Here is a 22,438-nt window from a genome sequence, read left to right on the forward strand (position 1 = left end):
GCAGTGGGACAGCGACATGTACGCCTGCTTTGCGGCGGTGCGCGGCTGGTTTTGCGACAGTGGCTGGTTTGCGGCGCTGCGGTTAGGCGGATTGTGGAGCGCGGAGTTGGTGTGCAGTAGTGTTGGAGTCCTCGCGTTGGGCCTCGATCGAGGGCCGGGTTTCGGTGCTGGCCCCGGATCCTGAAGTCGCTCTGTGCCGGCTTTTTGGTGCTGGGCAGTCTCTTGCCGCCATGTTGCTCACCGTTTACTGCGTGCGGCGCGACTTGAGCGAGATCACCTTCACCCTGCAGGTGAATGGCGGCATGCAGCTGGAGACTTTCCGGGCGCTGTGTGAAATGGAGAGCAGTATCCCCGCGGCAGAGAGCCAGGTGAGAGCAGGAGGGACATGTACAGGCTTAAATATACTGCCACACCCGGGTATATACCAGAATACACACACTAGCACACAACATTATATACAATCAGCCCCGTTCGTGGTTCTATATATATATGCAACTCTACGTAATTATATGCAACCACACCCATATATAGTGTGATATGAACCCCCGCAGCTGAATCTGTCAACTGGGGTATTCGCACTAGAACCATTTCTGTATACATCTGGTGGCAAGTATATGAATACTGAAGTGTAAACTCTGATTCTGGACACATAAACCCCAGGCTATATATGCCTAAATAAGTCAATACACAGATCGGATCCTATATAACATTGGAGTGTGTTCTCTATTTCTTCTTCTCCCCCGCCCCCCGGAATGAACTATATACTTATACTCAATTCTAGATATCTAGATTGTTTAAGCTTTGCTTGTACACCTGGACTGAATTCTATGCTCAGTCATTTCTGTATATCCCCCAAATGTGCTTTATTCATAAAATATTTAAAGCTTATTCCAAAACATTTCAAATTGGACATTATGGAAAGTATTCTGCATAGAGCATATTGTACTCTGAGGTGCCTCAATACAATTGTGATACGTGTGATATTTTTCATATTCAATGACAAGTGTACAGCCCAAGGAGTTCTACAATGTTACAAGCCTCTTGGTGCACTATGGCTGAAGGGCCTTAGAAGGTGGCCTTTTCCCACCAGCCGCGTCTTTGCGGCGGCTGCCCCAAGCTTTAGTGCATCCCTCAGGATGTTGTCCTGGACCTTGGAATGTGCCAGCCTGCAGCACTTGGTTGTGGACAACTCTTTGCACTGGAAGACCAAAGAGTATGTTTCACCAAGTTGACGATCCTTCAGCAGCAACTGGTGTTTGTCTCAGTACACATACTCTTGAGTACTAAAAACACAGGGTGGCGGTGGGGTCTTATATATCACGCAGGGAGTCCCTGAGTTGCTTGTCAACATTGTCAGCATTGGCTAGTAATGGTAGAGGTTCCAATTTTCTTTCCATCACATGGCTAACCAGGAGTTTCTGCTGCTCCAACTGCCTGCTTTTGTCATGTGTTGGAAGGATTTGCAGGTTGATACTCAACCTCTTTGGCCCCATTATGATCCCACCTTCCTTGGACATTGACTCCTGGGTGGGGCTCAAACCCAGAGCTTCTGGCTCAGAGGCAGGCTTGCTACCCACTGTGCCACAGAACCCCCTCAAAACAGGGTACAGTAAGCCCTCAGTTAAAGTTGTAGTTGCATTCCTGAAAAATACAACTTTAAGCAATTCAAAATTTCCTATTAAAACCAATATAAAAACTAGAGTTGGGTTCTGTAGGACCTTTGTCATCAGGGAAAAAACATTATACCCTGTAAGCTGAAATACATTACAGTGCTAAATAAAATAAGTTTTAAAATAAAATAAATGTAAAAATTGAAATATGCTAACTTTCTACTTATATCCCCCACTCACTGCCTTTCCTGCTCACTGCCATTACTCCTTGCCAAACCTCCTGCTCGCCACACATCTGACTCCCTGACTCTCCCCGTCGCTGCAGACCCTTCCACTTGCTGACCCTCCATTTCACGGCCTCTGCCACTCCCTGACCACTGCAGTTGCTGCCAACACTTCGGTTTGTGACTTCAGCTGCTCCTTGACCCTCCCATTTGGTGCAGACCTCTCCTCGCTGAAACAGCCAGCCCCCACCTCTCCCGCTCGCTGCTTCCCCCTCCTGAACCCTCACTATGAGCAAGGGCTCTGGAGATGAATGGCGAGAGGCAAGAAGAGTAGCGACTTGCAGGAGGTAAGCCGTGAGCTGGAGAGGCAGTGAGAGGGAGGGTCAGAGAGCAGCAGAGACCGCAAACTGAAGGGTCAGCAGCGAGAGGAAGGATTGGGAGCAGCAGAGGCAGTTCCAAAATGGTGGAGAATGAGTCGCATGGCCCTACATTGGACCCAGTGCAAAACGACTTTAAAATAAAACTTGCAATGCTAAATGAGAATACGGGCCCCATAAACTGACCGAGTTTAAAGTGAAACGACTTAAAAGGGGGACTAATGGTATATAAAACACTATACGTAGTTAGATGTGCACCTGCCTACATCCATACATATATGAAAATATACCCACCAACCCACATATACATAGCTGGAACTAACTGTATACAACCATATCCTCAGCTATGCCTGTAATGGTTGTACATATTTTTAGTAATGGATATAACACACACACACACACATGCCCAGATATATGCAACAGGAACCATACACAGCCTCAGATATAACTGCACCTGTCTATGTACACATCCACAGACTCATCTGCCACATTTTAAAAAAAGAAACTGAAAGAAAGCCGTCTGACTCCTAACTGACCTGAGGTTTTGCTGAGTAATCAGCATATGATTGATTTAAAGAATGCTTAGCAATTACTTTGTGGTGGTAAAATGATCTACACTTCCATTTTAGAAATAATATACTCTTCGTATAGTCCAATACACCTAAAAGAACGCAAACATCTTGCAACTTGCTGTGAACTATAGGAAATCCAGGAATAAAGTAACACCTTATAGGTGTAAAACCATCGTAACAATTGTGCTCATATGGAGTTTGAAACTCAACACGTTTCGACTTGCAAAGTTCTTTCATCAAACAAAAATCAAAGGCAATGAATCTGAGATATTGTCAACTTAAGAATTAGATTTTATGACTTTAAAGAGATTTTTTCACCATGTCATCCAAATAACACCATTGTGCAATGGATAGTATAACGTACCTGACCAAATGAAACAATGTATCATCCAACCTACTATAAGCAATTTAATAAATTTCTGCTAATAATCAAATACACATTAGGAAAACTCCTGTGTTGCTGCTCATTTTCATTTGGAGGATACTTTTTACAATGATAGAGATGTTATGCCATTTAATGTGCTATGTATTTTTAGGGTCACTGATTTTCAGCGACTGAATAAGTCAAATCTTGCTTGTCAAATCATCGAAGTGTGACAGGAATAAAAACAGAAAATGCTGGAAAAACTCAAGGTCTGACAGCATCTGTAGAGAGAGAAACAGAGTTAATGTTTCGTGTCTGTATGACCCTTCTTCAGAGCGGGACAAGTGTGACAGAAACTGGGTTGATATAGATAAGAAAGCGTGTTGACATATGCAAGACTTCTAATATATGAGAGCTATTTGCATTTCATTGATTGCAATGTCAGATTCATAAATCAGCAACAAGTAACAACTGAATGTGTAGGCCCCATACCAATTAGCAAGCAGGAATGAAAATTTGCAATCGTATATTTAAAAAACACACAGATCAAAAATGGGCAGCTAGTACTTTAGGAGTTATGGCACATTATCTTAGTATGAGTTATGTATTGTAATTTCATTCCCATACCTTTTCCTTATTTATTTTTATGATTTATTCCAATTCATACCCGCTTCCCTTGAAACAAAACTATTAAAAAGCGAGAAGCTGAAGCAAATTACTCAAGGTGTATTTGATTCCCCTGGCTGAAAGTTTAAAGTTAAAATTAAGGGGCTGTGAAACAAGTGCTTTTAGACTGGTTTCTGGTGAAATTTAATAAGTAGATCTGTTTATTTGGACAGTTGTTGGTTTCAAGTTCTTCGTAATAAATACAAATTAAAACACATGAGAGAACAGGCATCCCATCTACTTGTCAGGCATGCAAAATGCTGTAAACAACCGTTGAATGCAGTTTTTTCGCAAGCAAGCAACTTCGGAAAATGTTGACACGAGCAAAATCCTGCAGATGCTGGAAATCTGAAATAAAAACAAAAAATGCTGGAAATACTCAGCCCGTCAGGCAGCATCTGTGGAGAGAAACAGAGTTAACATTTCAGATCGATGACCTTTTAGTTGTTACTTTCAGAAAATGTTTGATGTTTACGCTTTACCTTGAAATTAAATGAATGGAGTAGTGAATAAATTCAGCTTGCATTAGTAAACAAACAAGTCTTTGTATATACTGTAGTTACTTACATAATTAATCTCAAGGAGAGGTCCAAAACATTGATGTTGTTTTCAGATCTTTATACCGAAAAAGCAGTTATCATTTAGGGTTCTTGTGAATTTAAGAGGGGGCTGGGTCCAAATAGCAAGTGGTGGAATGCTTTGTGAATATTACTGAGATTCATGCCGGTCAGAGAAGGCTCACTCAACTAATTCCTGGGATGAAGGAGGCTATCTTACGAGGAAAGGTTGAGCAGGTTGGACCTATACCCATTGGAATTTGGAAGATGATCTTATTGAAACATATAAGATCCTGAGGGGACTTGACAGGGTGGATGCTGAGAAAATGTTTCCCCTTGTGGGGGAGTCTAGAACTAGGGGACACCGTTTAAAAATTAGGGGCCTCCCATTTGAGATGGAGAGGAGGAGAAATCTTTTTTCTCAGAGGGCTTGTTTGTCTGTGGAACTCTCTTTCCCAAAGAGCTGTAGAGGCTGGATCATTGAATATATTCAAGGTTAAGTTGGATAGATTTTTGATTGACAAGGAAGTCGAGGATTACAGAGGGCAGGCAGCAAAGTGGAGTTGAGGCCACAATCAGATCAACCATGATCTTATCGAATGGTGGAGCAGGCTCGAGGGGCTGAACAGCCTACTCCTGTTCCTCATTCTTGTGTTCTTGTTCATAAAGGAAGGATGCCAACATGCTTTTTAAAGAGAGGCTTATTGTGATTGACACAGACAGTAGTTACTCAGAAAGGATTGAGACATTTACCAATAAATTAATAAAGCCCAACCCAACATTTGAAGATCTCACCAAGCTCTACACAAATTGAATTCAGGCTCAGAACACAGACCAAGAGAACATAATTCTTATTTGTTGCCGGTCCAGTGCTATAAATCTTTGGAGAACAGCTTATTGGAGAAGTCTATCCCTGTGTTTAACCAGGAACCATTCAAAAAACGTGTTTCACAGCCCCTTACAGACTTTGTTCTCAGGATGTTAATGACTCTCAAGGTTGTATTGATTGCCGATCTTTGGTTGCCCTGAGAATGGTGTGGTGGGCAAACTTCCTCAGTGATCGTTTGTATAACTGATTGGCTTTCGCGGTCACCTGAGCAGGTATTAAAACTCGAGCATGTAATGTGGAATTAGAGTCACACACACAGCACTTTGGTGGATGTGGCAGGTTCCATTCCCTGAAGGAACACTAAGATGAGTTTATGTTTCCTATATTACGGCTAACAAATAATTTCCACCGTTGTGGTAGTTGAGACTATGACCGGCATGTCCGGGTGAGGTGCCTGCCAATGGCATAATCACTGTATGTTAGTTAAACCTGAGTGCTGTTTCTGTGTTAGATAATCTTTGCAGAGAGGCCATTGACTGATGATCGGCAGACACTGACAGCGTATGGACTGAAAGATGGTGATGTACTGGTATTGCGACAGTTGGATAGACCACCGGTGCAGCCTAGTCTACCACTCCCAGGTGTATCAGGTGAGAGATCCTGTAGGAACGGCTTGCCAATAATTTTCATGATTTGATTACCCCTATCACCTACAGGCCTTGTACACACTCTTGTAAAAATCCATTTTTGAATCCACCCCAACACTGTCATGACAAAAAGGGAATTACACAGGTGATTATCCCTTTAAGATGGGTTTTGTACAGGAGACTGCAAGCTGTGAGGATATTAGTAATTTCTTTTCTGCAGTCTACCTGAAAGATTGGTGAGTTAGCATTAAAGACAATGTTGTTAACCTCAGTAATCCTGGATTAGGGAGGAGAAAATCAGCCAAGTTTCCTGCTCCTGATTGTTATCATGTTGAAAACTATCTGGGCGAGCATTTGGATTCGGCTCAGATGATACATTCTATGGTGCAATAGCTTGTGAGCATCACTGTCTGGACTCGTGCATAAATAACAGCCATTTGGATGGAGTACGAGTGTTCAGCACTCATGGAGCTGTACTCTGCAGGGAGGCAATGCCCTCAGGAGAGGACAGATTGTGTGCAAGAAACTCTAAAAATACTATTTAGGATAAAAATGTTGGGGCATTTTCTTAATTCTTCAAATGAGACAATGCTCAATGCAATAACTGAGCTTGACTGTTCTTTGTCCATTCAAGAGTTATTAGAGTTAAGATAGTGTGCAATTTAATTATATCTTGGTTGGAAATATATTTGCATTATTTTGTCCAGGTCATATGGAGAGCCCAGTGGGCAGAGCCATGCTATTACGTTGCCTATGTGGAAATATCACCATAAAGATGGCTTCATTGCCTTAGAATCTTACAGCACAGGAGGCCATTTGCCCCATCATGTTTCTGTTGGCTCTTTGAAAGCGCTGTCCAATTAGTCTCACTCCTCTGTTTTTCCTCATAGCTCTACAAATTTTCCTTTTCAAGTATACAGAGAATTCCCCATCAAGTTATTATTGAATCTCTTTCCACCACATCTTCAGGTACTACATTCCAGATCACAACATCAAGCTGTGTCAAATACATTCTCCTTGTCTCCCCTTGGCTTTTTTGCCAACTGTTTTAAACTCATGTCCTCTGGTTTCCAACTCTCCCCTTATTGGAAACAGTTTCTCCCTATCTACCCAAACTCCTCTATTAAACCTCCCCTTAACCTTCTCTGCTTCAAGGAGAACAATTTCTAGCTTCTCTAATCTCTCCACGTAACTGCAGTTCCTCATCCCTGGTAAATTCTAGTAAATCCTCTGCACTCTGTCCAAGACCTTGACATCCGTCTTAAGGTATGGTGCCAAGATTTGGACACAATATTCCAACTGAGGCCTAATTGGTGATTTATAAAATTTTAGCATAACTCCCTTGCTTTTATACCCTATTTATAAAGCCAGAGATCCTATATGGTACGATGCATAAAGGCGATTCTAGCTGAAGAATGGGGATCCTGCCAAGGGGAATTTAACCTACCATCATTGTTCATGCCTGTGGTACAGTCTCTGTTCTATGCCATGTCTTGGCTTGGCTTGTTTACAAACATGTTTTTAACATTAATTCCGGTGATATGAATGGCTCATAAGTTTTCACTGCCTTTCAGCACTGTGGTATGGACACTGGCATTGGTGTGGGGTTTACCTATTGTCAATGTATTTTGATATTTCTCCCTCTTACCTTCTTTTAGGACTTCCCAGGATTGATTTCAGTGGTATCTCAGTGCCTGGGTCAGTGGGGCCTGGAACTCCTGCATCTGGAGTAGCTAATCAGCAACCACCAAAGCCAACTCCCAGTAGCTCTACTGCTTCCCCTCCCCCTGTTCCAGCTCCGCACAGCTTGGAAAATAATCCTACCTTACTGCGGGACATGCTGTTGGCCAACCCACACGAGCTCTCACTGTTGAAGGAGCGAAATCCTCCATTAGCTGAGGCACTTCTTAGCGGAGATCTTGGTAAATATGGAAATTCTATCGTCTTGTTTCTGCTGGTCTCCTTCCATGTTTGTGCTGCTATTTGACAATTGAATTGACTCCTGTGAGGGTTAAAATACTGCCCACAGAATTTGTTGTAGGACACCTGTACAGGATTCTTCTGATAAGAGTTACTCATGGTGTAACTATGGGCTTTTGCTTATTAAGCAGTGTTGATAATTAATTAAAATGTTGGGAAATTTAATTCAATAATTTTGTTAAATATAATGAGCTAACAAATGTACCTAGTTAGAAAAAGGTTTTCATGCACAGTTTTGGGATTGTAATATGCCTTAGTTTCAGACAGCTTCTGTATTACAGTTGTGGCTCCTCAGAATTGTAGTCCTGTGGCTGCTTAAGGACACATTTAGTACACTTTGCCTGGTTACAGAAGGTTTGCAGGATGTTTAAAAGCTCAGCAGCATGTGCAGTGCTGCTTGTGGAAGTGTGAGTAAGGGTGAGGTGGTGGGTTGTCAAAGACAAGGTGAGGGATGAGATTGTGATCTTTTATGTATTGTATGATAAATTACATTTTTGAGGGTATATAGTGAAGAAGTGCAGTAGGTGAGGAACGAGCTTCACCATTTTGAATGCAATGGGAAATTGGAAAGGGAGGTTTGGATATGATTGGTTATTTTCTGCTTTCATTATTGTCCAATTAAAAATAAGACTTAGACCCTTAACCTATGAGGAAGAAAATTGACAGTTTTAGCAGGTGCCAGCCTGAGCTCAGTGGTAGCTCCTTGGTCACTATTTATCTCTAAAGCAACAAACTAAAACAAATGATCTGGTCCTTTATCTCATTGCTGTTTGTAGGACTTTGCTGTGCACTAATTGCCTAATTCACAATTGTTCTTTCTTTAATGGTCATGACAAACTCGAGAAGTTTCATTGTTGCTCACAAATAACCACTTGGATGAATAGCCACAGGACAGCCAGTGCCTGTGGAACTGTACCCTGGCGAAGAGTCAGTGGTTTTAGACATGAAGGGGAGGACATTTGCACAAGAACCCCGAGAAATTCTTAGGCAACTTTGAACAATATAGCCATAATGAATAATAACATTAACAGAATGCTCTTCTAACAGCTCATTAAACAGAGGCAGAGTTATTAATTAATACTGAGCTAAGTGATCAGTATGGCTGTGCTCATTACTGCTCACTCATGGCTGTTGTGTACTATGTACTGTCTCAATGGTTAAGTAATTCTTTCCGCTTTGTGCTATTTCTCCATAAGATAAGTTTACAAGAGTGTTGCGAGAGCAGCAGTTGGAACGAGCACGGCGAGAACAGGAGCGGATCCGACTTCTAAATGCTGACCCCTTTGACCTGGAGGCACAGGCCAAAATTGAGGAAGACATCAGGTATAGAGCCATTGCTGTTTGAGGCCTTGAGTTTTCCTACTTAACACTTGTTGCACTCCAAAGTAATTCATTGTGTGAAACAATTGAAGATATTTTGGTGGTGTTAAGTGCTCTGTAATCACAGGGGCTTATTTTTCTTTGTTCTTCCTATTTTTCTTACACTTAGAGCATCTAAGGTTGTCTGTATTGAGTGGTTTCTGTCTGAACACAAGAACACAAAATTTGGTGCCCTACATTGGGGAGGGGGAAATTCGAGCAGTACTCCTAAGTGCCCCCTGCTGGAATGTGAACAGTGTTGATTGAGGACAAATTTAGGCTCAACTGTGATGCAGTCTACAGTTGAATAGCTTGCCAACAGAGTCTTATTTTACATAAGAATGATGGATACTTGAACATGGTACCAGGGTGTGTTTAGAGCCCATGGAATCATACACTCGCAAGAAATCTGGGTGCTTTCAAATGAGATGGGGAGCAAATTAGAAAGAAAAACATTTTTGATATATTCTTGTGCTTGCAGAATTATTGGGGAAATGTTATGCTGGTCCTAGGACGCTAGCAATTTTTTATTACTAGGTCACTAATTCCTTGTGCAAGTTTTGCTGCAGCACTTGAGAAATGATGGAGAGTTTTGTCCATGCACTGCTCGATTTTCCCAACCCCTCCGTATTCAGTCCTCCACTGGGAAGCACCCTGCATAGATGTCAGTTTACCTGGGCAATTGGAATTCTTGGATGGGTCAACCACTGTTCTCCTATTCATTCCATCTGTTTCATAGCACATATTCTGGTGTTACTGTATCTTATCAGTAGTACTCCCCACATCCCTCTACTGTTAGGAATTACATGTAGACACAAAAAAAGAGTGAAAGGGCAGGATTGACGGTGCAGTGCTAATTTTAGCCATATACCTCAGGTAACCTCTGCTAGTGAATTTTGCTTGCTGAGTGCCAAGATCAGGCTTGTAGTTGTGGTGCTGGCATCTCTTCTACCTTATTCTGTTGTCCTGTTAACAGACATTTTTGTTTTCCAGGCAGCAGAACATTGAGGAGAACATGACAATTGCAATGGAAGAATCACCGGAGAGCTTTGGTCAGGTGGTAATGCTCTACATCAATTGCAAGGTTAATGGGATGCCAGTCAAAGCATTTGTGGATTCAGGTGGGTTCATATGTGCTTGTATGATTAAATTATACATAGATTCTGAGTTAGTTTGAAACAATAATTGTAAAATCCTTGGTAGCATTAAAGCAGGCCAGGTTGGGAAGCAGGTTGGGTAAATGTGCAGGGAAAGTATATAGTTGAATGGTATCAGATGTACAAGATCCCTGTGTCTGACATAACAGTACATGGCAGCTACAGATGTATTACACCCACCAAGTTTATTACAGCACTATTATTCCATGTGTAGATGCTGTATTTGTTGTACACATACAATAGCCACTTGCAGCTATCCTCTATACAGGACATTAAATGCACAATTGCTGCTTTGTACACCCATTCTCCATATACACATTAGTACACAATCATTAATGCCTATTACTTAATCTCATGGCTGCTCCTTCCATGTGTCCTGTAGATAATTTTACCATTAGCACTCAAGACAAAAAACTTACATGCTGGAGTAAATATTTAAAATGGAATGATCAAATTACCTTTAGGCACATCAGTAAATGGGACTGATACTATGGGGTTATGATCTAACAGTGAAATTGTGCACCCAATTTTGTCAATAAGTCTATACTGTCATTGATACAGGAGCACAGATGACAATCATGAGCCAGGCATGTGCTGAGAGGTGCAACATCATGCGCTTGGTTGATAGGCGGTGGGCGGGAATCGCCAAAGGTGTTGGAACACAGAAAATCATTGGCAGAGTTCACTTGGGTGAGTAATTTTAACATGATATGTATCTGATTTTTGAGAATTGCCAACATTACTATTTTATGAAGTAAAGTATCTGTAGTGCTTTGAATTTTAAATGGTTGGAGGAGATCACAAGGCTTTGTCCACATATATAAATAACCATTCCTATAGAACTAACAGTGATGGATATGATGTGGTGGGGTTTCCAGTTTTTTCCCCATCTGTCTTAAAGATGCGTTTTGGAGAGGATAGTATCTCACTATTTCTGATCTGCAGGGAGCTGATGTAACATTTGAGTAGTGCAGTGTCCTGGTCCCCATTCCTGGCATCAGAAAATGGAAGGAAAGAACATATTCCTACTTGAAACGATACAGAGAAACATATCCAAAAATAGTGCACTGGTCCAAGACAAAAATATTAACAGAATATAAGCAAAACGGACAGGAGTAGGCCATTTGGCCTTTTGAGTCTGTTTCACCATTCAATACGAGCATGGCTGAACTCTACCTCGGGTCACTTTCCCACACTACACTGATATCCCATAATTCTCTTAGTGTCCAAAAATCTATCAATCTACATCTTGAATTTACTCAACAATTGGAGAGCAAATTCCAAAGATCTATGAAACTTTGGATGAAGAAATCTCTCTTCATCTTGGTCCTAAATGGCCAATCCCTTACCATGAGACAGTGAGCTCTGTTTCTAGACTTCCCAGCCAGGGAAAACATCCTTCCCGCATTATTCACGACTTGATGTGTGCCATTTAGAAGCTACTCTTTGTTCTAATACGGATTCGAAATGTTAACTCTGTTTCTCTCTCCACATATGCTGCCAGACCTGTTGAGTTTTCCTAGCATTGTCTACTCTTGGTTCTGGTTTTTAGAGCTGGAGTGCCTCCCATTAGTTTCAGAGCAGTGTTATCAAGAGCTTCAGAAAGGAAGGGACTCTAATGTCAGTAGTTACAAAAAGGGAGCCACAGGAGAAATCAAATAGTTGTGCACAAAAACAGGGAAAAGGCAAGGGATGTTCAGTAGTCATTTGTTGTTGGCATTCAATTTAGCTGGCTTTAGTCGATATTTTGTCTTTTTACAGCCCAGGTTCAGATTGAAGGTGACTTCCTCCCCTGCTCTTTCTCTCTCCTGGAAGACCAGCCAATGGATATGTTGCTTGGACTCGACATGCTCAAAAGGCACCAGGTAAGAAGTGAGCACCAATTCTAGGCAATGGAGCCAAAGTCATTAGGATGAGGGTAGCATGATTCAAAATTTGGAGCTGAAATTGGATGAACTGTCAACGTTGATTCTGATCATACGCCATGTCCCAGACACCTCCATCTGGCAGGTCAGCCCCAGCAGAGGTGGCAGCACAGTGGTATACAGTCAGGAGGGAGTTGCCCTGGCAATAACCTGCTCACTGACGCCCAGTTTGGGTTCTGCCAGGGCCACTCAGCTCCTGACCTCATTACAGCCTTGGTTCAAACATGGACAAAAGAGCTGAACTCCCAAGGTGAGGTGAGTTGACTGCCTTTGACATCAAGGCCTCATTTGACCGAGTGTGACATCAAGGGAGCCCTAGCAGAACTGGAGTCAATGGGAATCGGGGGGGTGAAAACTCTCCACTGGTTGGAGTCATACCTAGCAGAAAAGAAGATGGTTGTGGTTGTTGGTCAATCATCTCAGTTCCAGGACATTAGGAATGCAGGAATTCCTCGGGGTAGTATCCTAGGCCTAACCATCTTTCAGCTGCTTCATCAATGACCTTCCTTCCATCGTAAAGTCGGAAATGGGGATGTTCGCTGATGATTGCACAAAGCTCAGCACCATTCGCGACTCCTCAGACACTGAAGCAGTCCCATGTCCAAATGCAGCAAGACCTGGACAATATCCCGGCTTGGGCTGACAAGTGGCAAGTAGCATTCGCTTCACACAAGTGCCAGGCAATGACCATCTCCAACAAGAGAGAATCTAACCATCGAACACATTCAATGGCATTACCATCGCTGAATCCCCCACTATGATCATTCACCAAGGCTCCTTAGACTGCACCTTCCAAAACCACGACCACTACTATCTAGAAAAACAAGGGAAGCAGATAGGTAGAAATACCACCACCTGGAAGTTTGCCCCTAAGCCACTTACCATCCTGACTTGGCAATATATCACTGTTCCTTCACTGTTGCTGGGTCAAAATCCTGGAACTCCCTAACAGCACTGCGGGTGTGCCTACACCACATGGACTGCAGCAGTTCAAGAGGGCAGCTCACAACCGCCTTCTCAAGAGCAACTAGGCATGGGCAATAAATGTTGGCCCAGCCGGTGAAGCTCACATCCTGTGAATTAATAAAAAAAAATTTTTAAATCCTGGGGGTTACCATTGACCAGAAACTGAACTGGACTAGCCATATAAATACTGTGGCGACAAGAGCAGGTCAGAGGCTAGGAATCCTGCGGCGAGTAACTCACCTCCTGACTCCCCAAAGCCTGTCCATCATCAACCAGGCACAAATCAGGAGTGTGATGGAATACCCTCCATTTGTCTGGATGAGTGCAGCTCCAACAACACTCAAGAAGCTTGACACCATCAAGGACAAAGCAGCCTGCTGGATTGGCACCCCATCCACAAACATTCACTCCCTCCACCATTGACAAACAGTGGCAGCAGTGTGTACCATCTACAAGGTGCACTGCAGAAACACACCAAGGCTCCTTCGGCAGCACCTTCCAAACCCACGACTGCTACCATCTAGAAGGACAAGTACAGCAGATAAATGGGAACCCACTACCTGGAAGTTCCCCTCCAAGCCACTCACCATCCTGACTTGCAAATATATTGCTATTCTTTCACAGTTGCTGGGTCAAAATCCTGCAACTCCCTCCCTAACAGCACTGTGGATATACCAACACCACAGGGACTGCAGAGGTTCAAGAAGGCAGCTCACCACCACCTTCTCGAGGGCAATTAGGGATGGGCAATAAATGCTGGCCTAGCCAGCCATGCCCACATCTTATAAATTAATTTAGAAAAACTAGGCCATTCATACTCGGCCATTTGTTCTGATCGTATGCCATTCACTAGGCCATTCATACTAGGCCATTAATTCTGATAATACTAGGCCATTCACCCATTAGTACAACTGCAACTTACACTTTAACATCATAAAACGCCCCAAGGTTCTTCATTGAACAAATTTTATTTAGAATTTACTGGCTCCAGATATAACTGGCAACAACAATTTCCTGCTTTGTGCTTCCCAGCGAAAACTGAACAGGCAGTTAAAATTGCCATTGGACTTGCCCACTCTCCTTCCCCCAAGCCCTGATTTTAACTTGCTGTTCTGAGCAGATGGAAAGAACACAACTGGAAACTGGTAGGGCTCCGATAACATCATTGGCACCTGTTATTTTAGCCAGAGACCTGTGCAATTGAGCCATTGTGGATTTCTCACTCAACCAACCTAATGGGAAGAAGACATCGGGGCCAGTTTGATTACTCCTCTGGGTCCCACAAGGAAAATTTAGGCCTGTCCTGCCCCAAGCCTCCCCACCCCAACCCCGATCCTGAGACCCTCCAGAATCCCTTACCTGTCTTTTGGTCCTAGATGTTGGCCTGCTGCTGCTTCAAATGGTGCCCCCACCCACCGAACATCTGCCACTTCCAGCCAGCTTTGGACAGGAGCCTGAATTGGCCCTGTGCAGATGAGGCCGGACCTCTCTGCTGAGGTTAACCTGGCTTCCCACCTGCCTCAGCACACCCCTGCATTACTGCTGCCACAAGTTAAAATCAGGGCTTTAGTGTCCAAGTTATAATATGAAGACATGGCATTTTGGTGAAGTACTGGGGGTGCCCCACACTTTCTAAATTCGCAGCCCAGCAAGAGTCCAGGCCTTTTAGGAAAGGAGAGAAATTGGGTAGAGAAAACCCCGCAAACTGTTATCTCAACCAATGTAGACACGAAGAAGAGATAGTGATCTGGAGCGAACCCTACTTGATGATTAAAAGCTCTGCATATGAAGATAACTTTTTGTCTCATATAATGAAGAATTAAACTAATTCCAAAGATTTAGTTGTTTATTTTTTTGGTTCACTGATTATTTTAATTTCTAGTGTTATAAATGCAGGTGCTCGTTATTCCTGTCTCCTTGCAGTGTTCAATTGACCTGAAACGCAATGTGTTAGTTATCGGCACCACAGGAACAGAGACCCGCTTTTTATCTGAAGCAGAGCTACCGGAGTGTGCCAGGTTGGCATATGGTGTTCCACGAGATGATCTTCATCCTGAGGAGCTGGCAGATGCAGAACTGGCCGAGGCACTACACAGATCGGCAGAGGAATCTGGTAAATTTGCGACAAATCTTTTCCTATTACAGAATTGTGGTAATGTAGATTTAGTTGTGGAATGCAGTAATTTAAAATTTGGTAACCAAGTGAACTACAGGATTATTTAAGGCAGAATGTCCCCCAACCCAGCTACCCAAATTCATGAGCAGTTAGTCTGTAGTAAAGGTTTCATTGATAGATCCTGGGTGATGTCCTGGCTTCATGATTGTTCAGTATCAGGAAGGTAAGTAGAAATTTTTTCTTTTCTGTCTTTTCCAAAGCTTACTCAAAATTTTTGTGCCGTTGTTCCTTTGGCTTCATCAAGGTGGACCTTTGCTTGGGTGTAATCCCATCGGCACTGGCAGTCTCCGCTATCTCTCAAAGTGGCAAACTTTAGTTTGAGATTAAATAGTGAACATTCACAGGTCTTTGACCACAAAGGGGATCAAAGGTGAATCCAATCCTACTCCCACCCATGCATGACAAGGCTGGAGCTACTGTATAGTGATCAAGAGCGGGAATCCTGTCTAATTTCCTCTCAGGGGCTAATTTAAGTGACCCTACTATAGCTACAGATGAAACTAATTTAGTCAGCATGCACTGGAGATTGGATTTAGCACCTTCTGCTCTGTGTGGCTCAGTGCTACGTCAGTCAGAGCCCTTAGCCATTCATAATTAAAACCACATAGATTCACACTATCTCCTGGGTGATGTGTGGGTCTATTCTCTTCCCTATGCCATTTTGTTATGTTTCAGTGTGTCTATAACATCATGCATCTATTTATAATTAACAAGACATTGATATCTTCACACCAGTGCTTTTCATTTGGTCAGTCTAACCTCCATGTCAGCTCCAGAAGCTGGGGGTGTTAGTGGAGCGAATACTGTCTAATAATATCGCTCATACTTATGCTGTGATATATTTGTGTGGAATGTTAATCTGTTTGATATCCATGGTGATTCGTAATAGTATATGCATGTTGCATGCGTCCATTGCCTAATCAAGTTTGCTGTTTGGTTTGTTTTGGGTGTTTTTTTTATTCTAACAGGACGCCGGCATCACTGATGCATGTTGCACTTTGCTGCCCCTGAAGATGATCAGAGCCCAGGTATTTAATGTTCTTTTACTTTTAAATGACTTATTGTGGCACAACAGCCAAACGTACACACAGGAAATACTTGCATCAAACTACATGGTTGGCTTCACTGCATTGCCCTGAGGACCTGGATGGCCCTCATGACCAGCTGTGGCATAAGTGAACCACGCCACTAACTCGGCACGTGTACAATTCTTGGCTTCCTATCTGTTCACTATAATTTTTCCGATTGAACAGTTGGATCCCAGTGAATGCTTCAGTTTTTTAGCCTTTTTAACTCAACTGAGGCATTCCCTATTCACAAGCTAACTGGGTATTTCATTAGGCTACCCACTCACTCTGCAGTCTTAATAGAGTCGTATGGTATAGAAGGAGGTCATTTACCCCATTGTACATAATTGCTTCTCTTTGAAAGAGCAATCCAATTAGTTCCACTCCCCTGCACTATTCCCATTGTCCTGCAGTTTTTTTTTCCTTTTCAAGTATCTATCTAATTCCTTTTTGGAAGTTACTATTGAATCTCCCTTTGAGGGGGTACATTCTTGATGGTAAAGTAAATTCCCCCTCTGGTTCTTTCGCCAGTTGTCTCAAATCTGTGTCCTCTGGCCATCAACCTTCCTGCTTGTGTAAACAGTTTCTTCTTTTATTTATTTTTTATTCTTTCATGGGATGTGGGCGACACTGGCAAGGCCAGCACTTGTTGCCCATCCCTAATTGCCCCTGAACTGAGTGGCCTGCAGTGCCACTTGGAGTGCAGTTAAGAGTTACTGTGGGTTTGGAGTCACATGTAGACCAAACCAGATAAGGATGGCAGATTTCCTTCCCTAAAGGACATAAGTGAACCAGATGGGTTTTTACGACAATCGACAATGGTTTCACGGTCGCCATTACCGAAACTAACTTTTAATTCCAGATTTATTAATTGAATTTAAATTCCACCAGCTGCCGTGGTGATATTTGAATCCTTTGTTCCTAGAACATTAGCCTGGGCCTCTGGTTACTAGTCCGTAACATTACCACCACGCCACCATCTCCCCCTATTTATTCCATCAAAGCCCTTCATAATTTTGAACACCCTTATTAAATCTTCCCCTTACTTCATCTGCTCTAAGGAGAGCAACCCCTGCTCACCAGTTCCTGTATAAAGTTAGCAGAGATGCATTAAGTTAACGCACTGTGAAAACTTCTGATTTAATGCCTGGTTTGTGACTCTGTTGCTAGTCAAGAAATTACATAACTTGCTTGCCACATTTTAGGACACTTTACATTGTTTGCAGCATTACAAAGGAGTGATTGCTGTGTAACACCCTGCTAACAAGTTGTTTACATCCTCCAATAAGGTGCATCCTGCAATAAGTAATACATAATTTAATGATACATACTTAAACTCACTTTTAAGTTTCAATGCAGCTTACACTCGCCACATAACTGTTAGTCTTCAGGGAATGATGGCCTAGAGTAAGTTAGAGCAGTGTTGCTCACTAACTACAAGTATCTGATTGAACTAAGCACCATGCATTTGAATTTTCCTATTACAATGGGCAGGATTTTTCCTGCGGGCTTCTGAACTCTGCCGTTAGTCTCAAATTTGGGTCAGAAGCCCACACTCCGGGGGAAATGGTCACTAGTTGTGGTTTTCCCTAGAGCAGTCAGTTAAGGGCCAGAGGTTGGGCTCACTATCCAATTAAGGACAAAATGGGTAGGCTCTCTAAGCTGGAGGGCCAATAAGAGACCTTCCTGCTTGGAAGTAGCAGAAGATTGTGATGACAGGTACTTGAGGGAGAGGGAACATCAAAATGGAGGATCCTGTCTCCAACATTTTAAAATTTAAACCAAGAAATGGCTTTTGCAACCAGGCCACCACTGTAGGGGGGCAGCCCTCTAAAGGGCAGCCAGTGGCTGCTGCTGCAACCAGGCAGGCATGGAATGTCTCTCAGCCTGCCTGGAGCACTGGCCCTCTTGTCTACCACCAAGGGGCCATCTCCAGACAGCTAAACTGGCCCATGCAGCCTTCGGGAACCTGGAGGCTGACTGGAAAACCCCAGTTGACTTCCTTTAAGTGGCCGTTACCAAGTTGGATCAGCCACCCGCTGCTTACGGCCCTGTGGCCTCCTCTCCCCCCCACCCCAACCTCTGCCATTTCACCTCCATGAAAATGGCCCAGGTGCCAAACAGCTAGGGAAACCAGCATGCTAGCCAGCAGTTCTGTTTCTAACACCCACCTGCCTGCGATCGCAGCCCTAGTGGGCACTAAAAACCAAGCCCATAGTCTTCCTCAGTTCAGTGAGGTCATCTTTTTTTCAGTTCTGAGCTCTCCAGTTACTATAACTGAACTTCTATTGTTCAATGAAATGCCTGTACCAAGGTTGAGCCATCTATAAAAGTGGTCATTAACATTGTCCACTTGATGCTGGTTTGGAAATGAATAGAAACGATAGAACGACAGGATAGTGCATTGCAACTGCTGTGTAATTTTGCTATAAGATGCTCTGGAATAAGATGTATATATACCTGTAATCTAGGACTCAATTTCCTATTTTTTGTTTTAGGAAAAGAAAATGGCAAAACTACCTCATTGGAAAGCCCTTCATTACCAGCACCTCATCATCTTCATCTCCCAGGTCCCATTACAAGAAGTGACCTATCTCAAGCCCCTAAAACCCAAAGTCAGTGGGACCGTTCACTTTCCGTCCCTGCTAGCCTTCCTTCACAAAACCAGAACAAGTTTGAACTTACAGGTGTAAAAAGCCTTCAGATCACTCCTGAGTGCATGGAAACACAGGCAGAAAAACAGGCACTGTCAGGATCATTGGACAATATATTGACTTCTCTGTCTCCTGATAATCTGTCTGCTCCTTCTCAGGCATCACTAGGGAAAAAGCACATACCACAGTGTGAAAGCATTAATTGCAGCTCACAAAACCTCTTGAAATATCCAACTTCAGATACAGATGATGAGTCTGTGCCAAAACATGTCTTGCCAGACATGAGTCCACATGAGGTTGGCATGGAAAAGGGTGGCATCACACAGGAAAACCATTCTCTTCTAAATTTTAGAACAAAATCCCAGCTGGAAAGCATAAACAAAGGAGATTTGGAGGAACCACCAATAAGAAAAGTTGGAGAGATTTCTTCAGCTGTACAACCAAATTGTGATCCTGTGCCTGATCTGGGTGTAGCTGACAGGTCAATCCAACCACCCTCACCTGAACTGGCTTTTGCTGACAGTTCTTCTAACATGGATGAAATGCAACAGTCCACTGAAAGTGGAAAGGAGTTTAATGATCCAGACAGCCACATACAGCAAGTCACTGAGCCATCAGACATGGACCTTGAAATAGCTGAAAAAGATCTATGTAGCTGTCAAAAGAGATTTGAGACTGATGGAAAACCACCATTTGATTCTTTAACTGGGAACATTGAATTCTGTGGTGCTGAAATTGTAAACTCTACTGAACAACAGGAAGAGGAAATTAGACATTCAGCATCAAAAAAGACAGAAAACAGTTGCCAAAAGGTGGGGAAAGTCCATATTTCAGATCAGGAATTTGAGGATGGACATGTAAGTTCAAACTCCTCTATTGCTCAGGTGGATATACCCATTGAGTTTACTAGTGACTACGTGAGAGAAAAATCTGAAGTTGCTCTTGATGCTAATAAAAAGCATGAAGAGGTACATTTGTTTACCGAGATTAAACAGTCTACCTATCAGCAGGATCAGACATCAGATTCTGATTCACACTTCTCCCCCGTAGCTACTTTATTTAAATTGCATCGAGAGTTAGTCACCTCATGTCAGGATGCTTCCTTGAAGACATCAGCCAGTTCAGAGGACAACTATCAGTCATATGCAACAAATCAGGAAGAATGTGTTCAACCAATGGAAGTGTCTGAAGAATGTTCAGATAATGATGCCCTGAACAGGATGTGTGTTAGCACAGAAATGGAATCTCTTGTTGTGGAAATGGAAAAAGAACCTTTGCTCACAGCTAATTCCGAAGCTTCTTCCAAAAGAGACAACAGTGTGGAATGCTCCAATGTATTTCCAGAAAAACTTACCTCAGACGTGCCACGAGTTGAATCTGAGGAGATTTTTATACATGACGCAAAGGACAAGGCTACAGCTTTTATTATTGTGTCCAAGGATCTATCAAAGGAAATGGAAGTTTCGCCCCCTGAGGAATCATTGCAAACCCAAGAATTATCAGTAAAGAGTATGGTACATACACCTGACACTGCAGCAGGTGAAAACAGCCAGATGTCACAAAGTAGTGAGACACATTTGCAAGTGATGACAGATAATGTAGTGTGTCCTTCAGAGGTCCCAGACGTTTCAGCTGCTCCAATGATATGGGAAGGGACTATGGAAGCAAACGTGAATCAGCCTGATGGACATTCTTTGGATAGCCCTCTAGGACTGCATTCTCCAGCTTTATCAACCCAGATTTTCCCAGCTGCAAATGTTGAACGAATAAGAAGATCAGGATTTACTCAGCAAGAAGCAGTCGAGGCCCTTGAACGTTTTCATGGCAATACAGATCTGGCTCTCCTGGTTCTCCTTGCAAGAAAAATTGTGGTTCCTATCTGAAGCTGTCCAACAAGAGTCTGTAGGACAGTAATAAGCTGGCACTGTTTCGACATTTGGGCCTACAAATGGGTATCTGTTGGTCGAAAGGAAGCGAGTTTCAGTCAGAATCATTATTTTTGGATGTTGTTGGGAAAAACCTGTTTTATCTGTTGATATCATCTGTCACTGGCAAACTGGTTATTGTGGTCAAGTTTCAGCAACATTAGTATTTGATTTCAGTGCCATTCTGGAGTTACTACTTCACTCCGCAATATTCACTGGTAGCCCATAAGCCTACCAACCCAGCTCTATTTAAATATCAACCCTAATGCTGTTTAAACTGCCTATGATTTTTAAGTGAATATTCTCAAAGCTGGTTTGGCACAGCAAGGAGGAGGAAGGACAAAAGTAGCAGGTTTGAATCCTTGGAAGATGATCTACGTGTACGTGCAGTATTCATGGTGGAATCATGTTAGATTTAAAATTTGCGCAAGGTCAGTAGTTGTCTACATTGGATTTGGGGGTTGCTTTAGGGTTTGGCTTAACCAGAGGGAGAAGTGGAAAGTCTCTATCATGTTTCCTCCATAAAGTTCATGTATCTCACCTTCTGAGAACACAAATTTTTAGAATTATTTTACTCTTTTATAGCCTTTGTCAAATCTGACACAGCAACACCACCTCTGCTGGACATTTGTCACATTTGAGGCATATTCAGTATTCACAGTTGGTAAAAATTGTTTTATGAAGGTGTTTGTGCATTTTTTTTCTTAATTGACAGTAGTGATGTTGCTGTAATCTTCAATGGCTGCTTAGTGCAACCTCTGGTCTTTGTTTTTTCTCTTTTTTTAAACCAAATAATTAAAAAAAGTTATTGCCAAACAAAATATTGGTTTTGTGTCACCTGATGCGAGCATTTAAAAAGCTATCTGTATGAAGAAGGCTAGAAATCTGAAGTGTTCTGACTTCTTGTCTGTAAAAGCTGATTTCAGCCAAAGATGCAATGATGAAGTAGTAGGTTAAGGTTCTGGAGGATAGCAGATGGGAATAATGCACGATGAAAATCTTGATTCATCATTGAAACCTCTGAAACTATTACCGTCATAATCTGGACTCTCAGGGCTGAATCTTAATTCTCAAAAACTGGTGGGTTGGGCTCATGTCGCAAATTAAAATGTACAAAATCTGTAACAGGAACTGAACCTGCACACTTCCAGTTTTAACAGAGGTGGGATGAGGGGTGGGCAATCAACTCATTCATAGAAAGGGATTTGCTCATTTAACTATTATAACGAGGCAGCGTGCTTACATTTTAACAGGCATTCTATTTTTAACCATGGACAGCCAGGTATCATACAAATTAGGAGCAGGAGTAGGCCATTCAGTTCCTCAAGGTTACCCTACCATTCAACAAGATCATGGCTGATCTGATGTGGGCCCAACTCTGTC

At 42.6% G+C, this 22,438-nt stretch overlaps 1 protein-coding gene across 4 annotated transcripts; it reads left to right on the forward strand.

Annotated features, from left to right (window-relative positions):
• Positions 1–77: 77 nt before the first annotated feature.
• ddi2 (DNA-damage inducible protein 2) lies at positions 78–21,876 on the forward strand. 4 transcript variants are annotated; one of them, XM_078558087.1, is made up of 11 exons: positions 231–368; positions 5,711–5,849; positions 6,737–6,815; positions 7,505–7,768; positions 9,023–9,149; positions 10,179–10,306; positions 10,904–11,032; positions 12,104–12,207; positions 15,157–15,346; positions 16,378–16,437; positions 18,975–19,102. In XM_078558087.1, the coding sequence occupies exons 2-10, from the start codon at positions 5,775–5,777 to the stop codon at positions 16,392–16,394; spliced, it is 1,113 nt and encodes a 370-aa protein (XP_078414213.1). In that variant the 5' UTR covers positions 231–368; positions 5,711–5,774; the 3' UTR covers positions 16,395–16,437; positions 18,975–19,102. The 4 variants fall into 4 exon arrangements, with proteins under 4 accessions (XP_078414211.1, XP_078414212.1, XP_078414213.1 ...); XM_078558085.1 differs by lacking the exon at positions 6,737–6,815 and having other exon boundaries at positions 78–368; XM_078558086.1 differs by lacking the exons at positions 6,737–6,815; positions 18,975–19,102 and having other exon boundaries at positions 78–368; positions 16,378–16,438.
• The last annotated feature ends 562 nt before the right edge of the window (positions 21,877–22,438 follow it).

The sequence above is a fragment of the Cetorhinus maximus genome, chromosome 15, assembly GCF_964194155.1.
Source record: "Cetorhinus maximus chromosome 15, sCetMax3.hap1.1, whole genome shotgun sequence".
In the NCBI taxonomy this organism is placed as follows: Eukaryota; Metazoa; Chordata; class Chondrichthyes; order Lamniformes; family Cetorhinidae; genus Cetorhinus; species Cetorhinus maximus.